General features: G+C 46.1%; 1 protein-coding gene across 1 annotated transcript; it reads left to right on the top strand.

The window, feature by feature from the left end:
- The first annotated feature begins 10,740 nt into the window (after positions 1-10,740).
- On the top strand, positions 10,741-12,480 carry LOC123048257 (cytochrome P450 99A2). The gene is made up of 2 exons (XM_044471394.1): positions 10,741-11,607; positions 11,700-12,480. Exons 1-2 carry the CDS (start codon positions 10,741-10,743, stop codon positions 12,321-12,323), a joined length of 1,491 nt encoding a protein of 496 aa, XP_044327329.1. The 3' UTR covers positions 12,324-12,480.
- Positions 12,481-13,686: the final 1,206 nt, after the last annotated feature.

Raw genomic sequence — 13,686 nt, 5'->3', positions numbered from 1 at the left:
TGCTCGCATTTGATGACGGCGGCCAAGGCGAGAAACTTGCATGTTTCTGATGGGAGGACCGTGCGGTTGCAGGAGTTCACATTGGAAGCCACGAGGTTGACATGGGCGCCTCGATTTCATCCTTTCCTTGACCAGTCACAGTGGCCTGAGTATGATGGCCCACATATTGTGCCTGACCCTGAACTCATGGTGCCTACAAAGGGAAGAAGAAGGAAGAAGAGGTTTAGGAGTGACATGGATGATCTAGCTGGTTACACCGGAATGAAACAGTTTGGTAGCGGTCATTTCATGGAGCCACCGGACATCAACAACTGTGGACGATGTGACGATCCGGGACACAATGTTAGGACATGCACCAAAAAATCAAGGACCGATGCCAACACGAGCTCTAGCCAAACGGGTGTTTGTAGTGGAGGTTCCGGTGGCACACGAGGAGGTAGGACTGGTGGCCGTGGAGGATGGACTAGTCTTAGAGGTAGTGCACGAGGAGGGACTACTATTGGTGGGCGTGGAGGACTGGCGAGTCTTAGAGGTGGTCGTGCTTCCGGTCTTACTAGGACGAGGAGGATCGATAGAGGAAGGCCTATAGACGTTTTGCTTAATCCGGATGGTTGAAATGATATGAATGGTACTTGTTGTTTTGTGTGATCACTCTTATTTCATTTCCTCTATTCATTATGTTGATATCTTTCACTAACAACCACTCTTATTTTTGTAGGCATGTCTTCATCCGGTTCCATGACGAGGCTGCCGTGTGCTGATCGTGAAGACATGCCGAACAAGTGGCAGAACGCCAAGCTGGACGAGGTGAAGGAAAAAGATATGAAAACTCCATCATGTTGGTGTGGAGATGTTTGCAAGGTGAAGGTATCCACCGACCGCAAGAAGTCATGGACTGAAGGGAGGAGATTCTTTGTGTGTCCCAACTATGCACATGATCGGGCGCTTCCAACAAACGCCTATGACGTACCACCGGTATGGTCAAAGAGCAATCTCAAATTTTGTCCAACTTCAACTCATAATCCTAACAAAAAAATTATTTATCCTATGCAGTCACCGCCTCCTCTTTGCAAGTACTTCACATGGATAGATCAAGATGTTCCAGAGGATGTCAAAAAGGACCAATATCGAGATTGTCTTAGGAGGCAACGGCTGTTTGAAGAAGCTTTTCAGAGAGGCTTGGATGAAGAGCATCGTCAGAAGGAGAAGATGGAACGAAAGAAACGCGAGGAGGAGAGGGCATGCAAAGAGAAGGCTGCTCGTGAAGAAGAGAGGGCAAGAAAGCTTGGAAGGGCTTGTGATGCACAAGAGGAGGATGAGGCACGTTACAAGAAGGGAAAAGGGCCCATGTTTCCTTAGTGATCTTTAGATGCATCTTTTGAAGTTGTATGTCTGTGACTGTCCGATGGTATTTCGTATGCCAAATATTTGATGATATTGCGATGCTTGAGACTATTTTATTCCACTATGTATGAACTATTTGTGATCGTGTATGAACTATTTGTGATCGTGTTGAAAAAAGTGTTAGACAAATTGTTGCTGAAATATTGTCAGCTATATATGATTGTTGTTTGTTTAGTTTTCTACTTTGTCTAACATGTTGCTTTTTTTCATTTTGCAGAGATTTGAACCCTACCGCCATAGTCTGCTGCGGTAGGCTGTGGCCACCTACCGCCAGAGCCTGTGGCGGTAGGCCCTGCTACTCACGCACCGAGCCAGACACTATGTCTGGTGTCTGATGCGACGCGAAGGGATCCTACCACCATAGTCTCCGGCGGTAGGACTGCGTAGCCTATCGCCAGAGCCTGTGGCGGTAGGCCCTGCTACTCACGCACCGACCCAGACACTATGTCTGGTGTCTGATGCGATGAAGGGATCCTACCGCCATAGTCTCCGGCGGTAGGACTACGTAGCCTACCGCCGGAGACTATGGCGGTAGGGTCCTGCCCTCACACCAGCAACAGAACAGCAATGAAAACATCAGTTTTTTCAGATCATATATGCACAGTTTTCACAGCAGTTCATCATATGCAATAGATATGGCAAAAATAGTAGAAAACAAGACCAACAGAACACTAGAAATATAAGTCCTCAAGTCCAACATAATACTTGAAATAAAAGTCCTCAAGTCCAACATAATACTTGAAATAAGAAGCAACAACCGGTACATAGTTCAAATGACACACATCATTTCCACAAGTTCAAATGACCAACGTCATGCCCGGTAGCATCCTAAGTACCCGGAAAGGAGCCCCTAATAAGCCGGAAGAGACGCCCTAACCTGCTTAATACGTTCGATTAGTGCAGCACGCTTTGGATTAGGCTTTGGTTCATACTCTGCAGAACCCGCCCAATGGACCATGCAACCCTTTTCCTCGCGGAACCAGGCCCGTCGTGCACGTCGGGTTGGTTTCTCCAACACTCCTTGTTTGATTTCCCATCCAATGAACTGTCCGGGCTTTGCCATGTCCACCTCCTCAAATTCGTCAATGCTTACGGAGAACGCTATCTCCAGTGCCAAAGCCCATCTACACTCATCTTCATTCTCCCGCAACTCATTAACTATCTTCCATTTTTCTTTCTCGAGCTCTTCAGGGAACTCACAGAACACATACTTGTTGAAATCACTCTTAGCCGCGTAAGCCTCTTCACAACTGCTAATCCATTTTCGAAGCTCCCTCAGCATCCTACGGCGCCTTTCTACTTCACACTTCTCATATGCTATCTGCACCTCCGGGGTCCTTTTTTCCATGCTACATTGGATTGAAAAAAACAAAACTAGGGTCAAATGATATAAGACAAACACAAAGCATAACTTATTTATAATGACCTAAGACACAAAGTTCTTAGTGGTTCAAATGACATAAGGTACATAACATAAGATCGAATTCAAATGTCTTGGCTTACATCAGATAAGTAGAAATTCAAATGACATAGGTTACATAAATGATAAGGGTACATGTCATTATAGTCCAAATGACACTAGAAGATCATGTGTTTCAACCCACTCTATTCGTCCATCAACACGACATCTTTGTCGTACGGCCCCGGGTTGCAGCAAATGACATCATTTCTTTCACAGACCCAAGCCCAACGAGAAGCCCGACTAGCTATCAGCGAAGATGGTTGCTTGACTAGCCAATCAATTATCTGGCCGGGGTTTTTCAAGTCCATCTCATGCACTTCATCCCTTGTACCGCACAATGCAATTTGCCTTGCCAGAGCACGTCTATGAAATTTCTCTTCCTTCTTGAGCTTGCTTATGTTTTTCTGTTTAGCTTCATAGAACTCAACATTGTCATCGTCACACTCGCTCACATAGTATTTTGAAAAGTCACTACAAGCCGCATTCAACGCATCGACGGCTTCGACCCACAGCTTCATCTTTTCCTCAATGACTTCGCGTTCACGCTTTGCCGCCGCCTCCGTGGAAGTCTCAAAGAAGATGATCGGTGCCATCCTACAAGTCGAGGGGTAACTATAACGGTCATCGTAAGCTTAACCTTAAGCACTAACCCCCACCCCACATTTTCTCTTCTCACACCCAAAAACCAAAGGCATCATAAGCATAACCCTAAGCACTAACCCTAACCACAACCCTAGTTTGTACTATGAAGTGTCAGATCCACTAACTTGCGACCATAGTAAGCACATATATAACCTTACAAATCAACTTGATAGTTGATTTAACACAAGATGACACAAACTTAAGTCATTAGCATAACCCTAAGCACTAACCCTAACCACAACCCTAGTTTCTACTATGAAGTGTTAGATCCACTAACTTGGCACTATAGTAAGCACATATATAACCTTAGAAATGAACTTGGTAGTTCATTTAACACAAAATGACTAAAACTAGGGTTTGCAACAAAGCTAACAATGCACCCAAATGATATGATTCCAACCAACAAAACTGAGAGGGGTGATAGAGATACCTTCAAAGATGAAAATAGTCCGGATCCACCGGACAAATCTCAAAGAATGAAGATGGATTTGGGAGGGCTTCAATGGGGAGGGAGGTGAAAAATAGAAGACCAGCTCAGGGAGGAAAGATGCTAAATGGGTGGGTGTGGGGGTACCTTATCCTTTTCTAGTGGCTGGTGTGAGGGCAGGATCCTACCGCCATAGTCTCCGGCGGTAGGACTGCGTACCCTACCGCTAGAGACTATGGCGGTAGGCTCCTGCCCTCACACCAGCAACAGAACAACAATGAAAACATTAGTTTTTTCAGATCATATAACATCATATGCACTGTTTTCACAGCAGTTCATCATATGCAATAGATATGGCACAAATAGTAGAAAACAAGACCAACAGAACACTAGAAATTTAAGTCGTCAAGTCCAACATAATACTTGAAATAAAAGTCCTCAAGTCCAAAGCAAACTAAAAGCTCATTATAGTTCAACATGGCCAAACACTACTTCAACATGGCCAAACACTAGTTCAACATGGCCAAACACTAGTTTAACATGCCCAAACCCTAGTTCATCGTCCCATTCTTCCTCTCTTAGAGCACCCCTCACTCACGGTCTTCTTGCAGCGACGAGGAACCGGCTTTTGGAAAGGTGACGGGCTGTATGGATCATCATGAGGGTGTCCTACCCTTTTTGCTTGGGAGGCCAGTGGTGCATCCATCATTTGTGACATGTTCATCTATTCCGGGGCTTCGTCGTCCTGCAAGTCCACCTCCTCTTCCTCCTCAGATTCACCGGAGTCGCTGCCACCACCGGCGTGGCTAGAAGAAGCACCGACGTGGCTAGTATTAGCACCGGCGTGGCTAGAAGAAGCGGCGGCTCCACTAGCCTGCACCATCGATGTGCTCGGAGCATGCACATCTACGGCACCCGGGCTTGCGCATCCAAGAATGGTGACTAGCTTCCGGCAACGTATCATGAAACGCTGCAACAACAACAACAACAAAGAGACAAATACTTTTTAATGCAACAGACTAAGGACTTATGAAGTAAAAAGACTTGTGAAGTAAAACATTTTTAATGCAACAGAGTAAGAACCTCGAGTGCTTACTTTCACCGTTTCCCTCAAGGTAGCATCCGACTCCGGAGTCCCGGGTTTATGGATTAGTGCATTCGAGCCTTCGATGATACTCCTATTGAGCTCAAAAGTCTGAAAATTGAACGTAAGCTCAAAATTTGCACAATCAAGATAATATGAATCCACTCTCCAAATAGGTTCACAAGACTTACCACTCTATCAGTCAGGGGTGCGTACTCTCTATGAGAACCTTGTGTACTTCTCACTATGGCGTCATACTCATCATCTGATTCATTGTTTGGATCATGATCTGCGAGATCTGCGTCAGTCCACCTTGGCCTCAAACGCACCCGAAATCGCCTCCCGTTGTCATACCACTTTAGATGAGTTTCTTTGTAATTCCTTATGTCCGCCAAAGTCATATCCGTCTCTCTAGAACCGAGCCTCTGCCCCCACATCTCGACATACCTAGCATGGTGTTGTCCCCACTCAAGCACATTCTGATTATTCTTTCGGTTCTGACTGCAAACAATGACAACAACAAAGCATGCATAAGAAACAATTTAAAACATTGTATTGTTGGTTAACACAGCCTCGGTTAGGTAACTCACTTGTGAAGCTCAAGTCCACCCGTGCTTGCTGGCTCCGGTGGGGTGCGTTGCCTCATACCAAATTGCATGGCCACTCGATGTGGTAGATGCCACTCGACAGCATAAATGCATATGAGAGGGCACCTGATCCGCCAAAGATGAGAGTCCCTAGTGCACATCTGGTTCAATGTGAAACCCCTGTTTGCCTCATAAGGCCTCCAGTTAACCTATATATCAAAGAGCTATTAGTTCGGCCAATGCATTTGATGAAAGCTTAAAGAAAATATTGAATTGGTATACCTGACGATATGTGAGGCTGTCCATCTCGTTGGTGAAATTCTTGTACAAGGACTTGTTCTTGCCTCCAAAAATTCTAACCCGGTCCCAAGAGAATGCCACAGTGGGGAGTCGAAAAAAATCATCTTCTTCATTAAGGCCTACCCACACGTGCGGTGAAGGATGCTTTTCAAGATGCCCAACCGGCAAACGCTCCCACATCCAGACCGAGAGGCCCCAAATACATCCACCCATGCATGGCCTCGAGGTGGTTTTCCTACATGTGACGTCGAGCTGCAACCCAAAAATCAAACTGGTTAAATGTACTAACATATGAGTTGAAGGAGTGATCTTTGTAGGAATTCATGAACATACTACCATGCTTAATGGATATTTGCATAACTTGTTACCAGACGGTACAAGTAGGCGAGCCCAGCAGACCCCCAGCTGTACTTCTCGTCCCAGTCGGCCAAGAAGTCAAGAAACATCCAAGGAGCAACGTCTCCAGAGCAGTCTCCAAAGACCACCTGTGATAGGAGGTGCCACACGTACGCTCGAGCATACTGCTCCACGATCTCCTCATTGGCTTCTTCAGGGCATCCCGACCTATGATGCTCGAGCCAAGGGAATGGGACGCCGTTTGTCCTGTTGTCAGTCCTTCCCTGGGCACTAAGAGAGGTCGGGCAGTCACCGATGAGAGCAGTAACCCTCGCACGCCAGCTCTTGCCGTCCACTCGTCCGGTGAGAGCCTTGCCGTCAATGGGAAGCCCGGTGATCATGGCAAAGTCCTCCAACGTCACCGTCAGCTCGCCACAAGGGAGATGGAAGATGTGTGTCTCCGGCCGCCAACGATCGACAAGGGCGGCGAGAGCTGAATGGCACATCGACGGCGGCACGCGCTTGAACTGAAGAACAAATGGCAGCAGCCCGGCACGCTCAAAGTACGGCTCATAGCGCACGTCATATTGCATCTGGTTTTCCGTCGTGTGGCTCCTAAAGCGGACGACAGCAAATTTCTGTAACAATTGAGAAAATATGTCAGAAGCTTCCTTCATTCAAAAAATAGCATGAAAATGACAAAAACTCATTGTTTCTCAAAATTGTTACCTCTCCACGCTCGATAGCACGGGCACGATGGTCCATGTCAAAAGCAAGGTCAAGCCCAGTATACAAACGTCCATTGTCCTCATCCTCGGCCATCCTAATAAATATATAATTTTTTCACTTATTAGACAACATCGTATATACATATGAATAAAAAAAAGTAAAACCAAACATCTTCAATTATAAACTGCAAAATATGAAAATACCATACAATTAGTATGCATTCTCCATCACAACAAAAAGCATCTACATGAAATACACACATGTTCACACTATGCATTAACCACCTACCAATTTTGCAGAAAATTCATCCTCACAATTTTACAATGCATTAACCATCTAAGAATTTTGCAATGCCTTCATCCTCACAATCTTGCATTCATCATACAGAAAAATTTATCATACAATTCATATCTACATAACAAAAGAAAATTGACCAACATATATGCATTCACCAACATATCCTCACATATCTCGCTATGGTTTCACCCACACATCCTTTCATAAGCCTACTACTAAATCATATACTACTAAACAACTAAAACATCATTAAAAAAATCAACACCAAAACCTAGGTTGCACCTAGTGCCAAAAATAGCTTCAAAAATAAAAAAGCATTTCAAAAACTGATTGGAGGGAATGGAGGAGCTTACCGGCCTCTTCGATTTTCCCCAAAGATCCGCGAAAATGGTGGAGGGAAGAGGGAGATCGAGGGAGGGGATCGGGAGGAGGAGAGAGGCGCCGCTCGCCTCTGTTCGAGCCGAGGGGAGGAGGAAGAACGGGCTGGTGGTGGGGTAGGGCCCGCTCGCAGCCACCAAGCACGAAAGGCACCTACCGCCTCCCGATCTGGCGGTAGGGAGCGACATCCTACAGCCACGTCAGCGCGGCAGACGGCGCTGTCGATGTTGACGCGGTCCCTACTGCCATCGCCTGCGGCGGTAGGGTGTTCTAGCCTACCGCCAGATCGGGTGGCGGTAGGAAAAGGGTCAGATCCGAAAAACTTTCCAAAGAGGGGTCAGATGCGGCTAAACGTGCGGAAAAGGGTCAAAACAGTGAATTTGGCCCCCGGGTGCACATGTGCTGCTAAAGACTGCACGTGATTTGACAAACGCCTCCTGAGTTGAAGTCACTTATACGACTATTATTAGTTTGTCACAAAAACATATTAATGCTGAATGATGTGCCGCCAAGCAGTCGAACGGAATACATTGGAAGTGCTCAAAATTTTTCTTCGGCACATGTTTCTTGTTTGTCCTTTATGTGGAGTAGTGCATGTTTTGGCGTCTTTCATGTTTCAACCATCTCCAGCTGGTCAAAGGCACATGCGACTGACCACCTGATTTTTTTATGAACTCTAAAATTGAAAAAGTAGTAGAACATTAGAAAATTCGTGATTTTTATTCAACAAACATTGATGCAATTTTTACATATGTACAAAATTTCATGAATAAAAGACATTCCTAAATGCTCTGAACGGAAAAAAACAAATTCTTAGAAAAGACTATTTTTGAGCATTTTTTTCGTAGCATTAGGTAAAACTTCATCAAATTCCCACCTATGTAAAACAATCAACAATGTTTACAGTAAAGAAATTCAGAATATTTTTATTTGTTTACTATTTTTTGGTCTCACTGTTCATGGCAGGTGCAAGCAATGAATTCTATATACTTAAATAGTTGATGCCTAGTAATTCTAATTCTCTCAACATGCAACTATGCCAACTCATGATGCCAGCACCACGGATGAAAAAAGACTTCACCTTTAGCATGTACATGCATGCTAGACATATTTAATAATGACCCCACTTTTAACATGGCCTAGACACATATTTAACAAAACTATAATCAAATATAATATCCTATGTATTTTAGTTCTAGCTTTATATTATTAGTCTAAACACTAATGTTTTTATATAATTAGATCTCAATGAAATAATTTCAACCAATTCACGCATCAATCCACGGGATGCCATAAGCGATGAATATAGCAACTTATTCAACTGGCAAACAAGATTCTGATAACCGTCTAATATATTGAGAGAGCAGGGGTAACAGTCACGCTCCCTCCCTCCCCATGGTAAATGCATGGATTTTAGAAATCCTTGGGATCGGACAAAGTTTGCCCAGATTATGCAAATTTTGATTATTTTTTCTTTTAAAATTTCGCAGAGGATACCGTTCAGTTTATGCAATAAAATTATGAGAAATAACCGTTTTCTATATATACTTAAATACTTGATTCCCATTAACTCTGTTTCTCTCAACATACAAATATGCCAACTCACCAAGCCAGCACCATGGATGAAATAAGACTTTACCTTTAGCATGTACATGCATGCCAGACATATTTAATAAAAGACCCTACCTTTAACGGGCCCTAGACACGTACATATTCAACAAAACTACAATAAAAAACAATAACATATACACAGGATGGTCCGGTCACAGGCGAGGTAGAGTAGTACATGGGACACGGCCCGGCCTACTTGGAACCCGAGGCCGCCATCTCGCATGCCTTAACCACATCGGAGCCCATAGACATGACGTGGCTGGGTGGTCAGGCCCGGCGCTTGCGACTCCGCGGCCTCCCGCGCCTGGTTCCTTGCATAACGGGTACGCCGCGCGTCCGCAGCATGCTTGTCGTACGCCATGCCGGCATTTACCTCCGGCTCGGAGCCTGACCCTGTGGGGATGGCACGCCACCGAAGGGGTTGCGCCGCCATTCCGGGGTTCGGGCGCCAGACGGGCTGCACTACGTCTGATGAGGTAGGAGTTTCGTGCCTCCCTCCACAAGCCCCACTAGACCCAATCGCCATTTGCGGAGACGCAATCAATGCATGCGCGATCGGGCGCACTCCTCCCGAGAGCGGCAGACAATCATGCGGACGTCCATCTCCTCCAAGGGGCCGCAAGGGACAATGTTCCAGTCAACGCATCCGGACCTCTCGGGGTCAGATCTGCTGTGCTAGCCATGCCTGAGATGGACTGAGGTCACCGGAGAAGAGCTAGGGGGCAGAGGGGACTATAGTGTAGTGGAGTGGCTATGGTTTGGTAAAGACTATGGATAGGGCTGTATTTAGTGAGGCCGTGACGGGCCATAGTGGGCTGGATCCGACATGGCGGACGCGTCCAGGCATCCCCATATCCGCCTCACATATCGACTGGATATGGGTGTTGACGGTCTGCCCAAGCATTTGGCTGCGTTTCGAGCGTCTGGTTGGGCAACAATTTTGCGCCCGAGCGGTGACAGGGCAGCCCGTCCGGACATTTGGGACGGATATGGGACGTCCGGTTGTAGATGCTTTTATAGGGCTCAAGAGATACCCAATTATGCCTCCGAGTACTAGAGAAAACATTCAAAGTCATGGCACTCGGCATAGACCTTAACCGAGTGTCCGTTAAGATACGCTTGGCAATGTTTACTACACTCAGCATATGGGTGGACACATGTCGTCTCGTTTCCTTAGTTGACGGCATGGTAACCTATGCCTAGCGTTTTTGCCAGCATTCAGCAAATTTTTAATCCATTGGTATTATTCATCTTTATGTTTTCCGTTGTACTCGGCAAACTTGTTTTATCTTGATATTTTTTCATGCGGTAAATTTGATGAGAGTATTTTCGGTTGAGATGGAGTAAATTTGATTATTTTTTTCGGACATGATCTTTACCTAGGACTGTGATTCCGTGACATGCGCATGACAGGTGTTTTCCAAGGCTAGGCTTACAAAAGGCCATCAAACCTCGCCAAATTAAGTCCACTGAAGCAATCCTCATGGAGCTAAGCGCAGCCACCCTACTGCTCTCCCTCCTCTCACTTGCGATTCTCGTGGGCTTTTTTCGCCGCAAATCAACACCAAGTCGGCGAGCTCCAGGACCACGGTGTCTGCCTGTTATCGGGAGCCTCCACCACCTTCTCACGCCGCAGCCACAGGTCGCCCTCCGAGACCTGGCCAAGAAGCATGGCCCAGTGATGTACCTCCGGCTGGGCCAGATCGACGCCCTGGTGGTGTCCTCCCCGGCAGCGGCAAAGGAGGTGCTCCGAGACAAGGATCTCAAATTTGCGTCCCGGCCGAGCATTCTGGTCTCGGAGGTCATGGGCTACGGACAACGCGACGTCGTCTTCGCTCCATACGGCGCGTACTGGCGGACGCTGCGCAAGATTTGCACGGTGGAGCTCCTCAGCGAGCGGAAGGTGAGGCAGTTCGCGCCGGTGAGGGACAGCGAGACCATGTCCCTCGTTAGGAACGTCCGCGAGGCCGGCCGAGGTGGCAAGCTGTTCAACCTCGGCAGGCTGCTCGTGTCCTGCTCCAACTCGATAACCGGAAAGACGGCGTTCGGGCAGACGTGCAGCTCCGAGCTGCAGGAGCAGTTTCTCTCGGCGATAGATGTGGCGCTCAAGCTCAGCGCGGGGCTCTGCGTCGGGGACCTCTACCCGTCGATGTGGTTTGTCGACGTGGTCACCGGGCTGACAGGCCGGCTATGGCGAGCCCGCCGGCAGCTGGACAAGGTCCTGGACAAGATCATCTCTCAGTCCGAGATACGGCAAGGTGATCACCTTCTGAGCGTTTTGCTTAGGATCAGTGACGAGGGGGAGCTTGACTTCCCGATCGACATGGACAACGTCAAGGCAATCGTAATGGTTAGTGAAAGTGAAACGCTCTCAATTTTCTACAGTACGCAGTATACTTTTCCATTGTGTTTGTTCTTCATGTACGTGATCTATTTTTTTAGGATATGTTCACGGCCGGGACAGAGACGACATCGTCAATCTCCGAGTGGGTCATGTCGGAGCTCATGAGAAGCCCGGAGGTGATGGCCAAGGCGCAGGCGGAGGTGCGACGAACGTTCGACAACAAGAGCCCACAAGACCATGAGGGACTCGTAGGGGAGCTGCACTACACAAAGATGGTAATCATGGAGAGCATGAGGCTGAATCCAGTGGTGCCACTGCTGGTTCCCCATGTCTGCCGAGAGACCTGCGACGTCGGCGGATTTGAGGTCATGGAGGGTACCAGGGTGATGGTAAACACGTGGGCGTTGGGTAGGAACCCCGAGTACTGGCATGAGTCTGAGGAGTTCAGGCCCGAGAGGTTTGAGGACGGCACTGCGACCTACAAGGGGTCGCGGTTCGAGTACTTGCCGTTCGGGAGCGGGAGGAGGAACTGCCCCGGCGACACCTTTGGACTGGCCGTGCTGGAGCTCATGGTGGCACGGCTTCTCTACTACTTTGACTGGAGCCTCCCGGCCGGAGTGAAGCCGGGTGAGCTGGACATGGAAATGATGGTTGCCGCAACCTCAAAGAGAAAGAACCAGCTGCACCTAGTGGCAACACCGTGCAAGGCATGCAGTTTTTAATTAAAACTTAACTTATGCACGTTGTAGTATGGAATGATAATGGTCGAGTGGTGTACATGGTGTGGAGATTCTGTGCGGTCTCGGCAGGAAGTCCGCGGATTTGTAGCTGCGTTTTCATCGTCATGGGATGGCATGACTATCAGATGGTTTACTGTTCCAATATAAAATAAAATAAAATAAGTTGTCCAAGATTGAGTACCACAAAAAAATCTCCCGAGGTTTGGAACTTTGCATGCATGTATCCATTATTGTTACTAGCAAAAGAGTCCGTGCGTTCCAACGGGAGAGAAAACATAACACACGCTCTTAACCCAACAACCATCACTCAAGACCACAATAGGTCCATTTCCTTTATTTTTGCGAGGCATCATATTTGTGTTGCCGCTTATCCTCTTTCTCACCCTCGCCGGCGAAGGCCTCAGTGTTCACACAAAACAACAAAAAACGTGTTTGAATATGGTTAATCCAAAGGCGTCTCTCTCTCTCTCTCTCTCCCGCGCTTTCTCTCACTCTCGCGATGAGGAATCTGTTGTTTTCCCCTGCGATATTTTTCAGAGGTATGCATGTGTAGTTATCGATGTTTTCTTTTCCCTATATGGTTATAGTGGGGTGTTTATTTGCAATCCGGATCACCGCCGGTACAAAAGAAAAACAGATCTTGCGCTATAAATTATAAGTTTGCTACCAAAACAATATTTAAAAAATATTTAACAGGTAAAATTAACATCATATTTAGATTCCACACAATTTTCTAATAAAATTTCATATATAATATGTTAGAATCAAAGCTACGGTTTAAAAGATACAGATAATTTAAAAAATCATTTGTTTGATTTAAATATATTCCAAAATAATATATAAAAGTACTTAACAGGTAAAAATAATCTCATATTCATATTCTACATATTTTTCTAATCAAATTTCATATATAACATGTTCAAATCGGAGTTACGGTTTAAAAGATATGGATGATTTAAAAAAGCATTTGTTTGACTTAAATATGATCCGCGGATGAATTATCTAAAACATGAGGGGGGTTTCGAAAAATGTAAAATAACAGTTCGGGTGTGACTTAAATCCGGACGGCGGGTTGATTTCAAGAAAACACAGGGACTTTTGTGTAAAATATGAAAAAAAAACTATTTGTTTTAACTTAAAACATGACTGCGGGTTGAATTCTCAGAGGGACTTTTCTGAAAAATGCCATGATGGACGACCAGAAACCCAATTTGCTTTATTATTATTAGGTAAAGATTGGTGCTAACAACTTGTGTCACAGGTTCACAGTCACCTAGAAACTTTTGAGTTTTTTTAACACGGTACAGACGCAAGCGCTCATATACACACGCATACACTCATCCCT

This window comes from Triticum aestivum, chromosome 2D (genome assembly GCF_018294505.1).
Source record: "Triticum aestivum cultivar Chinese Spring chromosome 2D, IWGSC CS RefSeq v2.1, whole genome shotgun sequence".
NCBI classification, from domain to species: domain Eukaryota; kingdom Viridiplantae; phylum Streptophyta; class Magnoliopsida; order Poales; family Poaceae; genus Triticum; species Triticum aestivum.
The sequence above is the reverse complement of the archived record's forward strand: the minus strand, read 5'-3'. Positions and strand labels throughout refer to the sequence as shown.

Bases quoted from the DNA above. Each gene is read 5' to 3' on its own strand.
- LOC123048257 (XM_044471394.1), top strand. From the start codon at position 10,741: ATGGAGCTAAGCGCAGCCACCCTACTGCTCTCCCTCCTCTCACTTGCG. The intron at 11,608-11,699 runs GTTAGTGAAAGT...CTATTTTTTTAG, and splicing joins ACGTCAAGGCAATCGTAATG to GATATGTTCACGGCCGGGAC.